The 24,452-nt window shown below is 38.0% G+C and overlaps 1 protein-coding gene across 1 annotated transcript in view; it reads right to left on the minus strand.

The window, feature by feature from the left end:
• LOC124387331 (zinc finger protein 521) overlaps window positions 1–24,452 on the minus strand; it is a 152,796-nt gene that overhangs the window by 3,335 nt on the left and 125,009 nt on the right. The window contains 1 exon segment of the mRNA XM_046851613.1: window positions 23,017–23,132. Coding sequence (XP_046707569.1) covers window positions 23,017–23,132 — 116 coding nt within the window.

Here is a 24,452-nt window from a genome sequence, read left to right on the forward strand (position 1 = left end):
TAAATCCAGGTCATCTTTTGAAGTGACTGCTAATCCCTTTAATGCAAACTACATGCCCCACTTGCTGTGCTCGCTCTAAAACGCGACCTTGGATGCCTCAAACTGGCACGGATTAAGTACACCTGTCAAAAGGTTGCCTTATTAGTACCAAATAAAACACAGTGAATAAAAATCTATCAAAGACCGTACAAAAACGACAATGTATTTTCAATTCTGCCACAGTTTTTTTTCCTGTGCTAAATGGTTAAAATGGTTTGAACACTGTTTCTGGGCAACTTCATCTAGTACAGGTTTAGTGACTGGAAACAACTTTTACCTCAGATATTTTGCTAAATGTTTAAGAAAGGACCTTTTTCACGTCTTAAAGTCTACATTTGCACTAAAATACAAACGACACAATCAACAATTAGATGTTTAAGCTGGTGAGAATGTTTTTGATATGCAACTGAAAAATTTGAATGCAGAGGAAGGAGGCTACAGTTTAGCTAAAGCTACATTTTCTATATGACGCTGTATATATTATGATTTCCCTCTGGTTTTTATGAATGACTACAGTGCATATTACCCGCACTCAGGTGAAAAGACAGGTGAGGGCACTGTATAAAAACTTCGACTGCAACAATTTAGCTAACTCGCATAGAGCCAATATGTTTTATACAATTTAGAGACAAAATAATTGTCTCTAAAACATAATCCCTTATGTTTGTTGGTAAATTAATACAAAAATACATCAAACTCATGAAGGAAACTAAAAATACACAATATGCTGTTATTTCATTAATTAATATTGTTTGCTATGCAACATGTGTTTGTAACCTATTTAAACAAACTTCTGCGCACCGATAGCCGAACTTTGAGGTCCTCTAATCGTGTATCGCTTGAAGTGCCTAGAACAAGATAAAAATCGTGGGCCTTTGTTTTGTAGTAAAGGGTGTGCTTAGTCTACTGCTTTTTATACTTATATCAATTGTAGCATTTTGATACTTAATTTTATTTTCTCCTGTTTTCATTTCTATTATTTACTTTTTACTATATTGCTTCATTTAATTATTTTTTGTTTTATTATTTGCACTTTGTTCAGCACCTAGGTTCTACCTGGTAGTTTTAGGTGCTGTATAAATACATTTTGAATTGAATTGAGATAAGCTAGCTTTAAATCTGCTGAGTATTTTAAATGGACAATTTTAAAAATGATATGGCGAAACTAGACAAAACAGTACAGAATATCAATATTTACCTCAAATTTTATGTTAAATTACTAATAGTTTTACCCACATACCCGATGCAAGAGAAGGACGCTATGATTTAGCGAACTAGTAAACTGGAAAACTGGATTTTTTAGATTTATTGGTATATTACCAAGACAAAACTTCCAACTGTGGAAACAACGCTAAAACAAACACAATCGGCTCACACGACGTATATATAATTGTAGGAACACGGTTGCTATGCAGGCATGTGCAGTAGAGAGAAGTTAAAAAATTAGCTTGCTAGCTTGGATCTGTTATGATTTTTTTTATATATATTGGCAGTTTAAAAAATGTAGTGAGGGGGAAAATAAGATAAAAAACAATACAGGATATTAATATTTACCTCAGATTTGTTGTTAAACTACTAATACATTTAACAACATACCTAATTCAAAAGAAGGACACTACGATTTAGCAAACTAGTATAGAGCCATGATGTCTTTTATCAAGACAATTTAACAAGAACATATCATTTGGAATATATAAGTTTTTTTTTTAATGCTCACTATTAAAATATGTATATCTGTAGGAAAACTGTTGCTGAACACTTTCTGATTCTGATTCTATGCAGCATGTACAATGGAGAGAAGCAACAAATTAGCTTGCTAGCATGGAACTGTTATGTATATTTCTAAAGGTAAGTTTACAAATGAAATGAATAGGGAAATCCAGAAATCCATTTAGCTAAGATGTGTTCTTAAATGATTAATAAACCTATTGCATAAATTACACTGTAATGGCACTTGGTTTTCTCTGCCACCTGAAGGTTCTTGGTTTATACTGAGAGATGCTGATGATTTCTTTCATCAACATTTTATATGGAATAATTTTATCCACGTTGTTTCATCCAAGTCTTTTTTTATAGAAAGGAACAGACAGTTAAACAAAAAAGCTGAAGGTTGATAGCTATTTCTTCAAGTAAAAACAGGTAGACATTGGAATGAGATTGAAGTACATGAAACCTAATGTGGCTTTCACCTTCATGGTCTCTCCAGCTTTGGGCTGTCAAGCGCAATCGTGTTTTATTCACCTTCATCCGTAAATCCACCTCACACTTCTATTTTCCCACTGCTAACACACAAAGACAGCGTCTACACAGAACCCGGTGATGGCAGGACAGACAGGGTAATAAGAAGTTTTGATGCCAGGAGGCAGGGGCAAGAAGGAGAAAAAAAAAAAAGTCGTTGTGAAGGTGTGTGTGTTCAAACTCTCACTTTCATTCCACTCGGAGTGACTGAGGCAGCCATTTACCGACAGAGGCAGTGAGAAACTGAGGGAGGGAGGGAGAAGGTCTCTCCTGAGACTAACCCCCTCACCACCCTACCCCACTCCGCCCCAAACCTCATCCTCTTCCTTCACCTCCTCCCCTGGTAAAAGAAGGAAGGAGCAGAGCTGCAGCTTCCTTAATGAATGCGGTCCATTACCCATCAGCCCCGCTTGTCGGCAGCTCCCCAGCCTCGGCGGCCTGGGGCTTCAAATGGCAGGATATTGACACGCGGCACCGCAAAGTGACTGAGCGAGTGTGTGCTGAGGTGTTTGTGGCGTGTGGGGGATGGAGAGAAGGAATGAGTGTGTGTGTGTATGTGGGAGAAAAAGATCGAAAAAAGAGAGGGACAAAGAGAGAGTGTATGTAGGTGTGTGAGTGTCTGCCTACATTATTGTGTACAGGCATTTGTTGCTGTATGTGAGTTGTGTGTGTGTGTGTGTGTGTGTGTGTGTGTGTGTGTGTGTGTGTGTGTGCATGCGCACTCAAGTGCATGCCGAGACCCCAAAGGGATGCGGCTCCTTGGATATAATGTAGGGCTCGCAACAGCTATTAAAGGGGAAAATAAAGCCTCATGGGGGAGCAGTGGTCTACCTCTTCCTTTAAACATGTGACGATCTCTCTCTCTCTCTCTCTCTCTCTCTCTCTCTCTCTCTCTCTCTCTCTCTTTCACTCACTCTTCAGGCATTCTCAAGGACAGTATTAAACGACTTCAGTGGCAGCCATGCAAGGCTGAAGAGAAGGAGGGAGAAAAAAAGAACAGAGGAAGAAAGACAAAAGGGAAAAGACAAAGTCTGCCTATGCATCTGAGGCTACGCAGTGTGTTGGCGGGATTGAACGACATCACCAGTCTTGCTCCGAGCATCTCAATTATTATCTGTATTAAAGAATCTAAATACCGGCATGTGTGTGTGTGTGTGTGTGTGTGTGTGTGTGTGTGTGTTGTGCTTCTTCCGTCAGCTGTTCTCATAATGAACGTACGGCAAGAATGTAAACACGGCGGATTCAATTCAGAAGAGCGCGTTATTACACCCCCGCTAAATTACTATCTACAGAGGCATGGTGTGGCCTAGAGACAGAAACAAATCAATAGCACAGCGAGAACGCTAACACAATAAAACTAGCGCGGTCCTTTGCATATGCGTTCGCATCTTACGCCGTCTCCGATAACTCGCCAATGCGCTTTCCAAAGGCAACTCATCATATGATATTAAACAATGATCTCATATCTGTGTGTTCTATTAAAAGACGTACAATTTCATATGTACTTATGTGCTGCTGGATTTGTTCCAAACGACTTGGACTGTGTGTGTGTGTGTGTGTGTGTGTGTGTGTGTGTGTGTGTGTGTGTGTGTGTGTAATGTGAGCTTGTTACAATGAGTGCCTTTTTGAAAAAAAAATAATTAAATCTGTGTCACTGTGAACATTTTCAAAATAATAACACAAGGTCAGGGACTAAATTCTGGCAGGATATAACAACTACAGAAAAGCCACTCTCAGTTCTCTCTGTGATCTCCATCATCATGTACTAGCTCAGTGCATTTTCCATCATCATGTACGTTCTTCTTTACTCTCTTCTCCATTACTATGCTCTTCCTCACTGTATGTCCATATTCATTACTTGCTCACTGCATTCTCTGCCATCATATAACTCCTCACTGTATTCTCCATCACCATGAACTTCCAGAGTGTATTCTTCATCACAATGTACTTCCAGAGTGAATTTTTCATCAACATTCATTTTTACAGTGTGTTCTCTCTCATCATATACTCCCTGTCTGCATTCTCCATCACCATGAACTTCCTCAGTGCATTCCCCATCACCAAGAACTTCCTCACAGTATTCTCCATCATCCTGTACTTCCTCACTGTATTCTCTATCACCATGTATTTCCTTATTGTATTCTCCATCACCAAGAACTTCCTCATAGTATTCTCCATCATCCTGTACTTCCTCACAGTATTCTCCATCATCATTAACTTCCTCACAGTATTCTCCATCACCATGTATTTCCTTATTGTATTCTCCATCACCAAGAACTTTCTCACAGTATTCTCCATCACCAGGTATTTCCTTATTGTATTCTCCATCACCAAGAACTTTCTCACAGTATTCTCCATCACCAGGTATTTTCTCACAGTATTCTCCATCATCCTGTACTTCCTCACGGTATTCTCCATCATCAATAAATTCCTCACTGTATTCCCCAACACCATGACATTCCTCACTGTATTCTCCATCACCATGAAATTCCTTATTGTATTCCCAACACCATGAACTTCCTCACTACATTCTCCACCACCATTGCTCACTGCATTTTTCATAACAATGTACTTTCTGTGTGCTCTCCATCATCATAATTCCTACTAAGTGGGTTCTTCATCATGGTGTTCTCATGTTCTTGAAGCACTGAAGATACTGTCCACTGCAGACCAGGAACATCCCACAACAGCTGCAGTTTGTCCAGATGTCTAGACATCACAACTTGGTCCTCGTCAAACTCACTCAAATCCTTACACTTGCCCATTTTTCCTGCTTCTAACACGTCAACTTTGAGGACAACATTTTTACTTGCTGCCTATTAACTATATTCCACACACTAACAGGTGCCATGATGAAGAGATAATCAGTGTTCTTCACTTCACCAATCATAATGTCATAATGTTATATCTGATCAGCGATATGTATTTATTTATGTGAAACTGTTGAAATCAAGCAATTAAATCTCCACGTCGCTCTTCAGCACTTCTGTTGTTCTTTACTTGTCCTTTCTTTTCTATTCCAGTCACTGCTTTTCTTTCATACCATTACATCATTTCATACCAGCGTGTTGATACATTCGGGGGTCGCAGTTGAAGGTTCGGTTGGAAAAAGAAACAGTGAAATGCTGCAAAATCTATCAGCGATTCACTAACAGCCCATGCAAACAGGCGTAATTTGTCTGAAGTGTGTTAAGACTTGGCTGAGGAACGAGAGATAGAGAGAGAGAGAGAACGAGAGAGAGAGAGAGAGAGAGAGAGAGAGAGAGAGTAAAAAAGAGAGAGACTACATGGCTGGGAAGCTGCCGTCGATTTATTAAGAGATCGTTAGTTTTGGCGGCTCCATTTCTCTGGCGCTTATCGATATGGTTGGGCGATGGATCGGCCGGCTGGGTTTATAGGACACAGAGAGAGGTGAATGTTTTTCTTCTTAGCCACCTGGGAGAGGCCTAAAATGAGCTCCAGGCTATCTTTAAGGTTTTTTTTCTTCCTTTTTTGTAAAACTATTGAGAACTGTTTCGCCGTAGCGGTAAAAAGAGTTAAAATGAAAATCAGACAGAATTGCATACAAATAATCAGATTTACCAAAAAAGTCACATTGGCACATACAATAGCTCAAAGCTAGAGAACGAATCTGTTCATGAAATCATGTGTCCTGGTGCTTTTGTCCCTTTCATATATATCACAATATACGGGTCCAAGTGTAATTACTGATTCTAGAAGCATGCTGTGTTTTTAACTGGATTAATAAGGAGCCTGATGGTTTTTTATAGTGTAGCAATAAGCACTTGTTTTTGAATTCTTAAATCCGATTGTTAAAAAGCTGTTAAGTCATTTTCTATCTTCAAAGCTCATACAGGAGTATATAAATGTGATCTTTGGGGAAACGTTTATGTTCCATTTATGGAAGGAGTCTCCAATGTCAGTGCTTTGTAACACTTAAACACTCAAATGACAAGTAGATTTCATGGAGCAAAGTGTTGTCATTATTCTTGTCATTCGACATTTTGAGCGAAAACAAATAGAAACTTGTTTCTTCATGTCACATAATATGAAATGTGACCGAAAATGCTAATTAGTAAACACTGGTAAATTGCTTAAGTGGTTAGAGGAATAGGAAACTGCAGAACGTGCTTTACTTAGATAATAATCAACCTAATTTTTATGTTCCGTTTATTATAAATAGCTAATAAGTTAATACAATATATCATGCCATTTAAAACCCCCAAGCGAGCAAAATGAACAAACAACAACACAGTGGATTTACGTTTATTATTATATTTAGAAAATACCAGTTTTTATGGTCGTATCATTTTATTTTGTTGTATTTTTCCGCCACACCTTAAAGGCCGGTCCGTGAAAATATTGTCCGACATTAAAATATTGTCCGTGGCGCAAAAAAGGTTGGGGACCGCTTATTTAGGAGGTGGTAACCTAGTGGTTAATGCATTAGACTTTGGATCTGAAGGTTGTAAGTTCAAATCCCATCCCCTGTGCAAGGCACTTAACCTTATTGCTGCTCAGTTGTATGTATGAGTAAAATGTAAGTCGCTCTGGATAAATGCGTCTACCAAATGCTGTAAATGCACATACATATTGCTGATTCATTTCTGTTGTATCATTTGTAGATTTTTAATATTGCAACGAAAGCCTGCTATGCACCAAGACACTAATTAGTGATACATTGAATATGTTGTTGAATCTGTCAGTGAGTCTGTTAAATCGATTACAGACTTGTAAGAAGAAAAAAAATGACTGAAAAACATTTGTTAATTCACTATAAATCCAACTTTATATTAAGAATTTCCATTCAGGAGGTCAAGCATTATTGCCAATCATGACCTCAATGTAATATTTGCAGATTTATTTCCCATGCATATGTGCTAAGGATTTAATTAGCATGTTTCCCCGAACAGCACTCTAAAACACGCACAGCAATACACCCGCACACTCTTCTACTTTCTGTTCAGGGCCAAAGCAGTCGTTGTGAACTGAGCACATTTCCCCTTAAGGCTTTTAGAGGACTTTCTTGTGTAGTCGGGGCCTCAGGAATGGCCAGAGAGAAAGGCCTCTCAGCACATACCCTCGTGGGGCTCGATGAAAAGGAAAAGGAGGCAGGACACGATGGCTGAGAGAGCGGCAAAGAACAGCACTCAGACAAAGAGACGGCCGTGGAGAACACAGATCACCATTCAGAGCGCTTGTGTTAGCTATGGGCGAAGTAAAACCGCTAGTACATGGACCACATGCAAACTTGCACGTCTAAGAAAAAAATCCCAAAGAGACTGCCACGCCGCTAGCCCACGGTCCTTGTTTTTTCCGGATTTCTGATGTTAGATATAATATGAGCTGGACTAAAATGCATGAACATGACATCGCCCACAGTTTCCTATTGTCGCGGAGTCCCGCGAGGGCTTTCGCTTGTCTGTGAACAAGTTTGGAGCCTCGGTGCCATCTGTAAGAGTGCCGGAGTTAAAGTAACTCTGAAACTCACTCCGGCTCGACACTTTTAATTAAGACACGATGATGCCAAACCGCGAAACCGACAGCAGACAGAGGAAGTCTGGCGAGAAGGTAAGCCTTGATAAACTGCTTTTATGAGGACCACCAGTCCCTGATAGAGTCAAAGACATGGCGGTTTTGTCAGGCTACGTGTGATCGTGTACACGCAGAACTACTACACAGTTGCATTAGAATATTTCTCACAAAAAACAAGCGAATGTCCAATAATCCTGAACTGCACTGCACTTCTAGCATCAGAATAAAATTACAATTTTATTAATTATTTAATTAAATTAAAAAGTAAAATAAATGTATGTGATATATATTTATGCATGTTATTATATTATTGAAGTACCGTATATTAAAATAACTATTATTTCATGCTATTTTTACCACTTTACTATTATTTACTTTACTATTTATATTAATGTTATTATTATTATTATTATTATTTTATTATTATTATTAGAATTATCATTATTACAGTTAGAATTAGTAATGAGTATTCTTTTTTATTTATTTATTTATTTATTTATTTATTTACCTACTTACTTATTAATTATTAATTTATACAGTGCATATAGAAAGTATTCAATGCGCTTCACTTTTTCCACATTTGGTTATGTTACAGCCTTATTCCAAAATAGATTAAATTAATTGTTTTCCTCAAAATTCTACAAAAAATACCCATAATGACAATGTGAAAGATGTGTGTTAGAAATCTTCACAAATTGATAAAAATAAATAAATAAATAAATAAACCATAAGTACATAAAAATTCACAGCCTTTGCTCAATGCTTTTGACACAAACCTTTGGCACAAATTTCAGCCTTAACTCTTTTTGAGTACGAAGGTTGGTGGTTTTCTCCAGACATGACGCCGGCATTCAGGCTAAAGCATTTAAAATTTGTTTCTCATAGACTGAAAGTCCCTCAGGTGCCTTTTCGCAAACTCCAGGTGGGCTGGCATATGTTTTTTTCACTAAGGAGTTGCTTCTGTCTGGCCTCTCTACCATACAGGCCTGATTGGTGGAGTGCTGTCTATATGGTTGTTCTTCTGGAAGGTTCTTCTCTCCACAGAGAAACGCTCAAGCTCTTTCAGAGTGACCATCGGGTTCTTGGTCACCTCCCTGACCTCCGATCGATCCGTTTGGCCAGGCGGCTCCATTCTAGGAAGAGTCCTGGTGGTTCAAAACTTCTTCCATTTACAGATGATGGAGGCCACTGTGTTTACTGGAACCTTCAATGCTGCAGAAGTGTTTCTGTACTGTACAGATCTGTGCCTTGATACAATCCTGTTTCTGAGGTCTACAGACAATTCCATGGACTTCATGGCTTGGTTTGTGCTCTGACATGCACTGTTAACTGTGGGATCATATATAGACAGGTGTGTGTCTTTCCAAATCATGTCCAATCAACTTAATCTACCACAGGTGGACTCTCAAGTTGTAGAAACACCTCAATGATCAGTGTAAACAGGATGCACCTGAGCTCAATTTTGAGTGTCATGGCAAAGGCTGTAAATATTTATTTACATATAAACATGTAATTTCAAATAAACCTATTTCACGTTGTCATTATGGGATATTGTTTGTAGAATTTTGAGAAGAATTATGAATTGAATCCATTTTGGAATGAGACTGTAACAAAATGTGGAAAAAGTGAAGCGCAGTGAATACTTTCCGGATGCACTGTACTCATACACACTCACCTCTAACACACATTTTGTCTAACCCTCACTAAACCCACACATACACCACAAAATCTCTCCTCTTACACACACACCTTTAACACCCTAACTCTCTCTCACTGCACCTCTCCTCATATTTAAGTTGAAGAATTCAAGGCAATGTTTAGTGTCAAAGCCTCCACTGTGGTAATCAACTGAGCTAGCTGATCTCCACGCTGGACACAGTCCATATTTTTCTCATGGCAGCTTTTGGTTTCAGTAAAACCAGAAATATATGAATAAATCTATGTAAACAGCTCGAAGTGGGCAATTTCTACAATCAAAAACACATCTCGGGCCAAATGTAGATTTGACCTCGTCCTTTGACCGTGGCTGTCTCAATCTCCTTAGAAACCAATTATCTTGTGAATTTAGTAAGAGAGAGAAAAAGAGAGAGAGCGAGAGAGAGACTTTGCCGGCAAGAGAATGTCTGAACCATGAGCTGCCTTTACTTCAACGTTTTATCAATAAATGATTTTTCACAGATGGGTCAGCGTGAGTCATTTAAACATGACCGTCATTTACAATAATTGAAATAAACTGTGTATAAACACAGTGCCATAAAACCAGTCATATTCAAGGTACAGATGTGTAACATCCAAAAGGCATCATCGTAAACATCTGGATCAACATCACATCTTGCCTGATTGTATTCCATATATCACATTCTATACAGTCCTATACACTACAAAGAATCAGGTTATATGGCTTCTGATAAGAGATAAATAAATTAAAAAGGCAAATAAAACTATAATTATAGCTTACTTCAAAATCCATTACAGTATATGTTAGACATGGCACGAGGCTAGTTGTGAAAATGATGCTAGCTATGACAATTCTGCTAGCTAGCATGACTGTACATTTGGATTTGCTTGCTATGTTAGCAAGATTACTTTTGGAATTATGATAAATATACTAACATCTGGTGAATTACTGTGGGCTATTTTATATTCTATATTATTATTATTATTATTAATTATTTTATTCTATAGGAAGGCACAACAGGGTCTGTACTTCATGAGAAGTCTAAGAATGTTTATCGCTTCCCTGAGATTTTAATTAGCTTTTACTTCCGCATCATTGAGAGCATCCTGACTAACTGTACCATATTGTGGAATGGCAGCCCCATAGTGTGTAAAAGAAAAGCTCTGCTAAGTGTGATGAAAACCATCCAGTGCATTATTGGCACCAACTACCTGTAATTGAGCATCTTCACTGGACTAAACAAGTACGGTTTGTTTGGAAGAGTTACCATAAGAAAAGCTCTTCTTTCTAGAAAATAACATGGCAGCATGGTTTAGTTTGCAAAGTTGCATCTAAATAAACCACACGATTTTTGGAACAATGTCCTTTGGATAAATGAGTCGGATGTGTAGGTGTCTGGCCATAAGGCACAGTGCCTTGTTTGGCAAAAACCAAACACAGCATATCAGCAAAAACGCCTCATATCACTGTCAAGTACGGTGGTGCAGGGGTGATGATTTGAACTTGTTTTGCAGCCACAGGACCTGAGGAACTTGCAGTCTTGAGTCGACCATGAACTCCTCTTCACAGTAAAATATTCTAGACTCAAATGTGAGGCCATCTGTCCATCAGCTAAAACTTGGCCAAAACTGAGTCATGCAACAAGGTAATGATCCCCAGCACAGCAGAAAATCTACAACAGAATGGCTGAAAAAGAACAAATTTAAGGTGGCCCAGTCATAGTCCGGACTTCAACCTTAACGAAGTACTGCAGCAGGACCTTAAGAAAGCTGTGCATAAGCCTGCAAACCTCAATGATCTAAATGAACTTTGTAAAAAGAAATAAAGCAAGATTCTTCCACAAAGATGAGAGAAACTGATAAAGCTGTACAGAACACAATCGCTTCATGTAATTCCTGGTAAAGGTGGTTTTACAAGCTACAGTATTCTAGATGTCTAGATTTTCACACATGGTTTCTCCATTTTGGAGAAAAATATATATATCTCCAAAATGTTAGACACATGGCACTTCTCCACCTTTCGGGTTAAGGATGCCCCACAGGTGCTCAATAGGGTTCAGGTCTGGAGACATACTTGGCCACTCTATCACCTTCACCTTTCACTTCCTCAGCATGGCAGTTGTCATCTTGGTGGTGTGTTTGGGGTCGTTATTATGTTGGAAAACTGCCGTTCGGCCCAGTTTCTGAATGTAGCAGCATCATGTTCTGCTTCAGAATGTCTCAGTACATGTTGGAATCCATGATTCCCTCAATGAAGTGCAGCTCTCCAATACCAGTAGCACTCATGCAGCCCCAGACAATGATACTACCACCACCATGCTTGACTGTAGGCAAGACACAATTTTTTTGGTACTCCTCACCAGGGTGTCACCACAAATGCTGGACACCATCTGAGCCAAACAAGTTTATCTTAGTCTCATCAGACCACAGGAAATAGTTCCAGTAATTCATGCTTTTGGACAGGTCGTCTTCATTAAACTGTTTGCTGGCTTTCGTAGGACCGGCTTCAAAAGAGGGTCCTTCTGGGACGACGACCATGCAAACCGACTTGTTGCAGTGAGCGGTGTACGGTCTGAGCACTGACAAGTGGACTCTCCACTTCTGCAACCTCTAAAGCAATGCTGCAGCACCTGACGCACAGCACAAGAATTCGACTTTTTTGATGGACCCTTGCGAGGTCTGTTCTGAGTGAAACCGCTTTAGCCACTGTACTGTAACTCAGTTTCAGGGTGTTACTGATCTTCTTATAGCCTCGGCCTCTTTGTGGAGAGCAACAATTCTAATTCCCAAATCCTCAGAGAGTCTTTACCATGAGGTCCATGTTGAACGTCCAGTGGTCAGTATGAGAGAACTGTACTCAAAGTGCCACATTTTAACTGCTCTAATACAAGATACACAAATTTGTATGGTCCTGAGAGGTAGACAAAAACAACATGAACATGATGAATAGGACGCGTGGATTTGCACGACATACAGCTGTTATCACTGAGGGTGTACTCACTTTTATTGCCAGTTATTTAGACAATAATGGCTGTATGTTGTGTTTTTTTTTTCATGTCAAATCATGAGTTAAATTAAATTAATTAAAGTACAACCACTAAAGTAGTAAATACAGTATTTCAAATGAATGAATAAATAAAAAGCTTGATAAAAATACAAAAATAAATATAATACATTTTTTTCCTCCGATTTTGTTGTTTGAAAAAAAATTAAAAATAAAAATAAACATGTACATCCTTACTCTGTATCTATCCTTATACCCGACTCTGAAGCGTTATATTCACATAACATCTCCCTCGTGCTCCTGTGAACAGTTTAGCGTAGTATCCTACAGAGGGAGCTACCGTACGCACACGCCGGAGCGCCGAGACGTCTGCGCGAAGACACCGGGAAAGGTTTGAAGTATGACTGCAGCGGCAAACAGCCATCGTTTAACAGCTTTGTTGCTCCAAATGACACTCATTACCCTGTCGAAGGAGTGCAAGCGAACGCTCCAGCAAACTCGCAGTGCAGCCGTCCCGCTGTTTGACAGAGGAAGCAAAACAACTGCACAACTGCTGTGTTATTATGGGGCCTCATTAAGGGAGAAAGATAGGGGAGGTATAGAGACAGACACAGAGAGAGAGAGAGAGAGAGAGAGAGAGGCACAAGAAGAAGCAGAAAGGATCAGGAGAAAGACACCATCACAGAAAAGGCAACCTAAAATTCTCATATTGCTGGCTTGATCAGGATCCAGTGCATGTTAAATAAAAAAAAGACTACACATAATGAAAGAATATACCACATCGAGGGACACAAAAAAAGCCGGAGCTTTGGCCTGACGATCAAAAAACGCAGCACGCACTCCAGGAAAATGACACATGCATGAACGATCAGGACTCATTGGGATGTAATGCTATTGAGATTAAAAACAGGAAAAGGAATTTTAATTGAATTAAATAAAAAAAAAAGTCTTTGAAAAAAAAAATAAGTTCAGTGCTGACATCAAAACGTGTGCTTTTTATTTTAGATACTGAAGAATGATGGAGGAAGGCAAAACCCAGAGACGGACTGCATGAAGAAGACTTGTGGATGAAGACGCCTGATGTTATCGCACCCTGAGGTAAGACGAGAGAGAAATCGACGGAGACGCCATGCTTTTGTGTAAAACTACAGACGTCATTACGAGCCGGATTACGAGCTTTGCCGGTCAAAGCGAAAACGGCGGGCGTTGATATCGCAAAGCTTCGTGGTACAAAAATAAAACAGAGGACTTTCAGAAATCCTAAGGTGATGTCAATGCACATGTCTTTCACCCCCACACATACACACGGTCTCTCTCTCACACACATTCTCATATATACAAACTCTAAAAGAAAAAAAAATGAAGGCTAGGACTTAAGAGCCCAATTAAATGCTTTCTTTAGGGAGTGATGGTAGGAGGGAGTGATGGTAGGAGGGAGGGTGGTCTTCCCGGGCCGTGAGCCCTGGGCTACATCCTCTAATTAGACAGAGGCAGGGAGGATCTCTGCCTGTCACTGGAAGGGAGATGAAGTCCGCAGGGCTCCGAAACACACTCGCATTCCCGCCACAACACAACACGCTCCCGCTGTAAAAGAATGTGCATTAGCTACTTTTACTGCAACATTATTTGAAAAAAAAGAGAGAGAGAAAGAGAGAGAGAAAACTCCCAAGAACTTTCCGAAACTACTAATGAAGCTTTCGCTAAACCAAAGCCTGCGAACGCCATGTGATTTTCGCAGACAAAAATCGAACAACTAAAAAAAAAAAAAAACTTTGATCATGAGTCAACTTCTGGTTTTATTTATTTGAAATGTAACACCCTCACCGGTGACTAGGCAAGTTCTTCCAAAATTTTAATCGAAATCAATCCGCGTATGAGCGCTGCTCAGGTCTGCAAAATATCTTTTCACAAAATGTTTACCTGATGTTTCTATATGGGTTTCCCTTTTCATTTGTACCATCACTAGGCTTCCTGCTTAGGCCCACCCCCTTTCATTTCTTATATATATATATATATGGGGTCCCCTGATTATTCCATTTCTTCACTTAAAAAAACATGTCTATTGTTCCATGTTTACATCATGTTATTATTCCCATAAACTGAATAATTCTCTTTTTCTGAACCAGTTGTTTTGTTTGGAGATGCGTTTTGTATTTCTGTCTTAGATGATCTTCAATCACATGTTCATTTAACTGACAGTTTTAAAGACATCAGGTATCTACAGTCATTTCTTCGTTTTCTTTTATATCTTGTTTACTCCGGCTCTTTCCCGATATCTATTTTAATAGGAACGACATCATGAGAACAAAAAAGGCAGGTCGTCCCAACTAGACATGATGAGACGAAACCGGTTCCACTGCAATGTTGGTCTGATATAGCGGAAGTGGATGCGAATGTAGATCTTTCGAATAAATAGAAATAAATAATTAATTATTTAAACAAGCACCCAATCATATTAATGAAAATGCAATTGAAAACAAATCAGACAATAACTAGAAACGTGGACAATATACATCAAAGAGCCTTAACAATCATGAACATCGAAAACATGAAACCATGAAAGACGAAACTGTGCAGCAAACAGCGAGTAATATATAAACAAGTGCCAATGATTTTCTGGGTTACGCAAAAAAACTGCATGAGCTACAAATACTGTGACATCACCATGTTTGAACTGTAAAAACAAAACCAGTAAAGCTAATAGATTGTACAATATCCTAATTCCCTAAATCTCACTTTGAAGAAAGTTTGGCTTGAGCCAAAAAAAATACTAAAATACTAATTCTTAAAAATACTAATGTTCCTGTACTCCAACCTCAGACATGAGTAAAGTTCTAACATTTCAAAGTTCAGAGTTAGAAAAAAAATGCACTTTAAGATCACTCATTGATTCCATTTCTGATTCCATTCACTTGAATTTGTTTCATTAATGTCATTTTATTATGTTATTTTGTTGTCTGTATGGAGCGGATCAGCGCTTTTCTATGTTGTGATCATGACGTGATCTCTATGTCAAAATCGCAGACGTTTTGACAGCCAGTATCTCATTAGAAATTAGAATTAGAATCGTGTGACGAATTTAAAAAACAGTCAAAATAAAAACATTTCCACAAATTTGTTTGGGTTAGACTTGTTTTCTGTGCCAAAGTGAAGTACATAAAAAAAAAAAAAATAACCAAAAGGTCCAAACTGGTCGTTTCTAAGCCACAGAAACGTTCTGATAAAGTTCATGGTAGACATGAAGAAGGGCAACAAATGATTTATGCTCGGATTAATTTATTTTGTGTGCACAAAACACCAAAATGAACCTAATCAACAAGCGACCACACATTGAGCTTCCCTGGGGCTTTAAATGTTCTTATTTGATTGATTAATCAACTGATTTAAATGCTTTAGCAACATCTGAGCATAATGCAGTCTTTCCAATAAGGCTACACTGATTTAAATCAAATTGAGAAACGACTCTGACGGACCGCAAGAATTACCGCAATTATTTTCGTATAAAAATCAGAAAGCACTCCGAGGGTAATTCTGATTACTAACACGGAATGTTCTTCCCAAATTACGATTGCAAGCGCGCTCCAGATCCTGAGCTTTGTGAAAATCAGGGACGCCTGCAGGCACTCGAAATACGCGCTGTTAATTTGCCGGCTCCCTTAAGAAAGTTTAGGGAAAGAAGTCGACAGAAAGTGTCAGAGATCAAAAAAGGTGAGAGAATTCTCAGGCTGAGGGTGCAGCGGCGCTGTTTGTTTGGATTGAACTTCCCCAAGCGTGCAGGACGAGATGGAAGTGAAAAGGAGAGAACAAGAGAGAGAGCTCGAAGGCTTCAGGGAGTTTTTGTCACGTCTCCCTCTAGACAAAGTGTTTGCATACAGACATCAGACTCAGCAAGACAAGGGAACAAAGACAAGAGTCTTCGTGGATGACACACACACACGCGTTACACAAGCAAACACGGAGGATCCTCGCAGGAGTGGAGTTTGTAAAACTCTTCAGCCTGATTCTAATCTACCTGCGTAAGTGGAACATCACTCTGGTGATACACCGAAACCCCTCCTCTATTGAAAACCTGCTCGTCTAAACATTTTTATTTGTTAAACATAGTTTACTGTCATTACATCAGACTGGATGACAAAAAATTTGCAATGCTGCAGTTCCTAATAAGCAGCTAATACGCCTGAAAATACACCACTAATGCGCAATGAGATTAATTCAATTTAAAGTGGACATGTTTATGTGTTTATTACAGACACATACACAAACATACATAATACAGTAGGGAGATATCAATTTTTTGTTAACGACTGGTTTGTGACAAATAACGAATAAAAAAGGACAAAAATGTAATTAAAAATAATATAAATTAAATAAAGTAATATTACAGAATTTATGGTAAAATTAAATAAATAAATAAAAAAACTAAATTAGGTGTGTAACGGTACACGTATTTGCACTGAAATTTTCTGGTTAGTGGTTAACGCTTGCACTATGGTTTCTTTATTGTTTTATGTCCCGCTTCAATCATTTTTCTAAGAAGTAGAAAATCCTGACAATTCCACATATCAAGCAAGTGAATGAATGAAGGACGGAGGGAATGAAGACTTTTGTTAAAGTATACGGAAATAAGAACAGTTAAGTAGATCATATCTTTAGAAAATGTAAAACACACACACACACACACACACACACACACACACACACACACACACTATATATTATTTTTATTTTAATTAATCGATCAAATATGTGCCAATCTAATTGATTACTCAATCCAATTAATATCATAAAGTGTATTGCATTAATTAGATTATATTAGATTTATTTCTATAAAATATTATAAAATATTATTTTTGATATCATTTAACCAAGCAGGCATTTTATTTAAAATTGTTTTTAAAATTGCTGATGTACACAAAAGTTATTCATAATAAACTGTGTTAATGAAAAAACAAGCAATTTTATGTTTTGCATTTCTTTTCCCAAAACTGTACAGAAATTAAACCGAACCGTGATTTAAAAACTGAGGTACGTATCGAACCGTGTGTTTTGTGTATCGTTACACAATATATATATATATATACTGTTACTATATATATACTGTAATTAAGGCGGAGTTGCTTCTACTCGAAAAAGCCAACAAGTCTTTTTCTCTTGTTCATTTCTTCAAGCGGTCGTTCCCCTCGCTGCAACAAGTGGAATCCCTAATGAGGCGTGAAGTCAGCATATTATGCGGAGTGTTTAAAAACAGAAGGCGAGAAGATGCAAAGTAACGTCACTCGTTAGATGTTCGATTATGCCTCCTGGCCTACTCTCAGTGCCAGTTTGTGGATGATAGGAGTAAAAAAAATAGATCGAATTCGAGACATGGAGAAAGTGGGCATGTTTTTAGAGCAGAAGCGGCAGGACCGAGTTATTTCCCTCACGTCAGTATTATATGAGTGCTACAAATCACAAATATGAAGTGTGTTACAGCAGAGGGAATGGGCTGTTAAGATAAGGGTATGTGTCCACTTGCAAATATTGTCGCCACATACTGCCATCTCCGCTGCCAGGCCTTTATATGACTTTTTTATGGGCTTGCATGTGTTGGAAAGCTGTAGGACAATATTAAACTGACTCAAACTCTATAATAACTGATAACATCAAATAATTACTGATAGATATCTTTTAAATGATAATGAGGTATAGGAGCATACACTGAAGTAAGAATAAGTTATAAAAGCAGGTATGTACAGTAAATAAATATTCGAATCAGCACTCTTGGCAAATTTGTAAATTAGCAGATGCAGAGCAAATCCCATTTATCTTATTTATACAACTGAGCAGTTATTGTGGGCAAAAGCTTTGCTCTGGGGGCCCCAGAGGGTCATTTTTGTGTTGCTAGAATTTGAACCCATGACCTTCAGATCCAAATGCCAACGCCTTAACCACTAAGCTTCCACCTCCCAGGTAAATACCAACTAGTGGTGGAATGTAGGGTGAAACAATAACAATAAGTAAACCCAGTGTTAAATCTAGTGATATAAATCTTTGACTGCCATTTTTTCTTACTAATGTAAAGAAAGATCTATTATATGGGTTTATTTTATTAAAAGTTATGCAAAGTTACACAACAGCCAATCTGAGGTTTATTATTTTACAATAAATGTAAAAAAAAAAAAAAGACCATCATAATGTGTGTACGCCTTCCAATGCATAATCTAATAGATGGCTGTATTGGTGTATGTAAGTGGCTAAATTTGGAATGCACTGCTCAAATGTGATATATTAATATATATATTCGTTTGCGAAAGAGAACGAGACAGCGAAAGAAGTGTAGAAGAAAAAGCTCTGCTGCGGAGAAAAGAGAGAAGGCAAAATTGTTACGCTGGAGATATTCTCAGTGAAACAACCAAGAACAACTAACGCTGTAGTAAAAGAAAAATGGAGAAGGAAGTGTAGATGGAGGACTGGTGCTGTGCAAGGCCACAAGTTTTATTTGGTTAACATGGATAATAACACACACACACACACACACACACACACACACACACACACAATATCAACTGCACCTCCATTCTTTGCAGAATAACAACATTTTGGGCCATTAAAGTAGCAGAGTGCGGTTTGAAGTGGAGCAGATGAGCGAGGGGTTCCAGCCAGTCAGAGACCACCATCTCCCCTGCCGGATCTCACTCAGACCCGAGAGTCAGTCAATCACGGTGTGTGTGAGTGTGTGTGTGTTCCTGGGAGGCCTGATTAGGCCTCGGCTTTCCGATCATGCTCCTAGACAGGCCAGTGGAAATTGGCCGGCTCCTGGCAGGGAGCTACCTGTCACAGCTCATCGTCTCCTGCAATGAGCTCCCCTGCAAATGAATAAAATATCATTCCCCCCAGCACTCTCTCTCCATCCTTCTCTATTCCTCCTTATGTCTTGAGCTCAGCTGGAGCCTGACCCTTGACCTCACTGGCCGGAGAAAGCAATGATAAGGAGATGTTGCCGGGAAAGACGGTGGAAGAAGAGAGTATTTTGGATCGCCAGCCTCCGACAGACTGATGTACGATTCAGATGGAGATACTGACATGTGCGTGGTGCGTCTGACAGGACGAGAAAGTGATGTCTGATGCTTTAAAAAGGTTCAGACTGCAGACTGTAGCAGAAAGCAGACTGTAACCGCAACATAACAACATCGGCCTGTGCAGTAAAACAGTAAAAGTGCAGGTTTAAAAAGTTGACGTTTTTTAAACAAATAAAAAAGCCAGAAAAACTCAACTCCAATTCTTGCTAAAAAAGAACACACAGGTTGTGATTGCACTGTCACATGTCTCGAAGATGTATTATTATAGCTGCAGAGGTATTCGAGTTAACTCCTATAGTTTTTTCCTTGGAGTTTGCTCAGTTTTAACAACCTGAGTCACAAATGTCACGTGACTCAGCACAGTTATAACAGAGAAATAGGTTTCTAGATTATGCTGACTGGCTGATGGAAGCAATTATTTATTTAAAAAAAAATATTACAAAAATTGCAAAAAAAAAAAAAAAAAATCCACAAATAATGATACACATAATAATAATAATAATAATAATAATAATAATAATAATAATAATCTTCTTCTTTCGGCTGCTCCCATTGGGGTCGCCACAGCGGATCATCCGTCTCCATACCCCCTGTCCTCTACATCTGCCTCTTTCAAACCAACTACCTGCATGTCTTCCCTCACCACATCCATGAACCTCCTCTTTGGTCTTCCTCTTTTCCTCCTTCCTGGTGGCTCCATCCTCAGCATTCTCCTACTGATATACCCCATGTCCCTCCTCTCCTAATAAACTCGTTTCTAATCCTGTCCATTGTCATCACTCCCAACAAAAACGTCACTCCCATCTTCAGCTCTGCTACCTCCAGCTCCATCTTCTGTCTTTTACTCCAAACCATACAACATCGAAGGTCTCACCACAGTCCTATAAACTCTTGCAGATTCCCTTCTATCAAAATAATAATAATAATTGCAATTATTATTATAAATGCAATTCTACAGGACACCATATTATAAAAAATGCAAATGCAAAAAACCTCCACAAATAAACAGAGACCAATAGTAGTAGTAGTAATAATAATAATAATAATAATAATAATAATAATAATAATAACAATAATAATAATTATAACTTTTTTGATTCAACCATCTATTAACTGCATTATTGTGTTATTTTATTTAAATTTATATTTAGTTTTAGGCTATTGCAGTCATATTTTACATTAATTTATTATTATTATTATTATTATTATTATTATTATTATTATTATTATAAATGCAATTTCACGGGTCTATATGTTTGCCACTTGCTGTGTCGTTTGGGAAACACGGTGCCGCCTAAATATGTAATTTTTTTTTTATACATATAAAATATGTAGTATTGAGGCTCTATTGTTAGCTTTATACCAATTATGTTATATATTATTGAATGGCAAATATAAACAGATTTTGTAGATTATATACAAAATTTGATGTGTGTGTGTGTGTGTGTGTGTGTGTGTGTGTGTGTGTGCATGTGTGTGCGTGTGATGCATCTACCCATGGGGCACAATCTGGGAACAATTTTCAGGTGAAATATAATAACAGGATTTCCCCGAGCGCAATGTGCTGCTTCTTTCATAACCTTCCCTGATCCAGAACAAAGATCCAGAGGTCTTTCATGTCTGCTCTTGTCTCGACAAAAAGCCTGTAAAACAACTAAAGCATGCGTGAAACTCCACCAAGGGGAGACGCGGATCCATGCCGTTCCGAACATCGGAAAAACAAAACGAGGAGGGGAAAAAAAAAAGTATTGAGAAACATCCCTCGGGTTCAACAACGGTTGTTTACAGCTAATCGTAACGTTTGTCTTGTGGAAAATGGAGAACGAAAAACAGGATTAGCTACAAACCTGGGCTTCTTTATTTTACCATCCTCATGACTGTAGGCCATGTCAGTATGTCAGGTTTGCTTTATTTTATCGCTTTATGGACTTATGGTGAGTTTGCACATAATGATCATGCTTATTTCTTTTTCTAGCCTACAGCAGAGCTAAAGCACTGCTGTCAGAATCAAAACAAACATGATGAAAATAAAGAAATATGAATTATGCAATTTAGACCTATAGCTCGAAATCAATACCACAGACTTTACACTGTAAGTAATGTGCAAATACACACAAAACACCCATCTATTTCCCAAGAAAACAATCTACATAAGCAAACGATCACATTTTTAGTGTTCTCTTTGTCCGAAATAGTTCTGAGAGGAGCGACAATGGCAGCGGAGCCATTTTGGATTCGGAATCAGAATCAGGTTCATTGGCACACAAGGAATTTGGTTCCAGCTGTTAGTGACTCTCAAAAGTACTGACATAAATGACACTATACATTTAGCTTAGACTATACAAGACAAAACAGACAAGACAAGACAAAACAAAACAGCCGATATGAGACAAAACAATGTGAGACAATATAAACAGTACGAGTATTAAATAGGACTACAGAGTATATGACAGATCAGAAATGTGCATAAAGTTTGAGAGTACATAGTAGTGCAATTATACTATATAAAATATAGAGGATTCTCCTATATATTATTTATATTTGCACTTTTTTTAACTAACAATTTATCACTATCTAATGCATGTTCTCATATTTTCTTATATTTTCTCATATTTCCTTAGATTTGCTTATATTCATAGTTTTAATATTATGCTTCTATTTTCCTAAAATTCCTTTTTCTTTAATGCAGTAATTCCATTTTTTACATTCCAAGTTGCATTCTGTATATAACTGTGTTTGCGTGAAAACTATAAAATCTTAAAAATCGAAAATAAAATCTTGAAATAGTTTGTGCTCAGTGTATTGTACTGTACAGGGGAATTAATGGTGGCCAGGTCTCCATAAATCCTACACTAACACCTCAAAACTTATGTTATTATGGTATAGTAGGCATTCTTATTATTAAAAAAAAATGGAAATGTGTGGGTTAACGAATTAAAATAAATTTCTATTATTATCCAGATCAAGGTTTTAGCCCAAATCCGGATTCAAACTTTGGGGGCAACATAACATTTCAGTATTTGTCTGTAGAGTGTGGTTTACGGTCTACTTTTAAAAGTCACACATGATCCTTAATTACTTTAGCAATAGATATTAGCGACCTGAATGTGGCTTGAGGAAGATTTTGGATGAACCAACTTTCAGTGCTAATAAGCAAAATTTGACTTGTTGTAAAACAAACAAACAAAAACAAAATTAAAAAAACAGGCCAAGAATGTCTCAGTTGATTGACTACAATGAGTAATTGAATGTACTGTTGAATTATTTTATATTCGTACAAAATTTTTTACACAAGCAAAACAAGCTAATTAGAAAAGCTAGCGATTTTTATTTCTTGATCAAGTGATCTTGTTGAAGGCGTATCCATCATGTTCATTGTGTTGCCCTTTCTCCAGTCCACCCGTTTGTGAACTGCCAAGTTGAATAAAGTTTAATAGCAGGTGATGTGATCCTAAAGCGACTCACCTGGAGCTCAGTTTGAAAGAAGAACTTCTGCGGACACTGCGTGCAGTCGTAGATCTTATCTTCCTGACCGTGAGCTGAGAAAATATGCTGCTGGAGCTTACTGGCCTGGACAAACACTGCACAAGGAAACAGAAGAAGAGGAAGGCATTAAGATTTATGATTCTTCAACATGAAAAACTGAAGTACCACATGACATGATTTGTGTCTCTGCAAAGGAAAATGCAAATGAAAAGCCTTGTGTGGCAACTTCACAATTAAATCCGATTCACACCATGACCCCATTAACAGTAATCCAAAATTCGAACACCTTCATATCAGATGCCTGGTATAACGAAAAGGTTCGCTAATTGGCTCCGCCAGACTGCAAACTCTCTTTGAAGGGCATGCATGAGATTACGAGGGACACATTTTTTTGCCACTTGGACGATAATTTTGGGTCGTGTTTCTGCTCTGGGTCATGCCAACTGGACACTATATTCGTTTCAAATGTGCAAAATGATGGAAAACATTTGGTGCTGTATTTCTGAGGAAAAATTATACACCCTTGGAGCAAAATAATGCAGACAAAAAAAAAACTATTCAAACAGGATTATAATTAATGTAATTATTATAATTAAATATTATGATTATTATTGAGATATTCGCTTGATAAGTTATTTATATATTTAGGATTTGGATGAAAAAAAATATTTATTTCATTTAGTATTTCACATTGCGTTACCATATTTCCTGTCCCCCTGGTAATTGCCTCCTACGGTCAGAACTTATCAATTTAAGCTTTATAACCACTATATCTTTGTACAGAAAAGCCACTTTGGGATGTTAAAAAAGTTCGACAACTTTTGACAATTTTCTGAATTAAATAGAATTTTAAACAAGTACTTTTTTGTCCCCCAAGCAGAAAAGAAAAAGGAAGAAAGGAATATACTGAGGTATTTCTGTGCAAGAATTTGGTGCTTCACCATTACTAAACAGTAAACCTCAACAATGATGGAACTGTAATGAATGGACGTTCGGTGCCACCCAGATGAGGATGGGTTCCGTTTTGAGTCTGGTTCCTCTCAAAGTTTCATTCTCATAAAGTCTCAGGAAGCTTTCCTTGCCACATTCACCTCAGGTTCCCTCATTATGGATAAACTTACAATTATAAGGAACAAACTCATACATTCTTTAATAACCACTTTATCTCTGTAAAGCTGCTTTGAGACAATGTTCATTGTTAAAAGAGCGCCACAAAAAGCTCCAAAAACTATACATGTTTCGCTCTCAGTGATTTCACCTCATAGTAAGACATTTCAAAAACAAAATTTTGTCCTGAAGTCATGTTGGTGGCCAAAAAAAGGCAGAAAATGAAACTCAGACGTCGCAAATTCTAATCGAAATGAAATCACTGCCGAGAAAACTACTTTTAGAGTCACTTAGGAAGCAGCAATGTG

The sequence above is a fragment of the Silurus meridionalis genome, chromosome 6 (assembly GCF_014805685.1).
Source record: "Silurus meridionalis isolate SWU-2019-XX chromosome 6, ASM1480568v1, whole genome shotgun sequence".
Classification (NCBI taxonomy): domain Eukaryota; kingdom Metazoa; phylum Chordata; class Actinopteri; order Siluriformes; family Siluridae; genus Silurus; species Silurus meridionalis.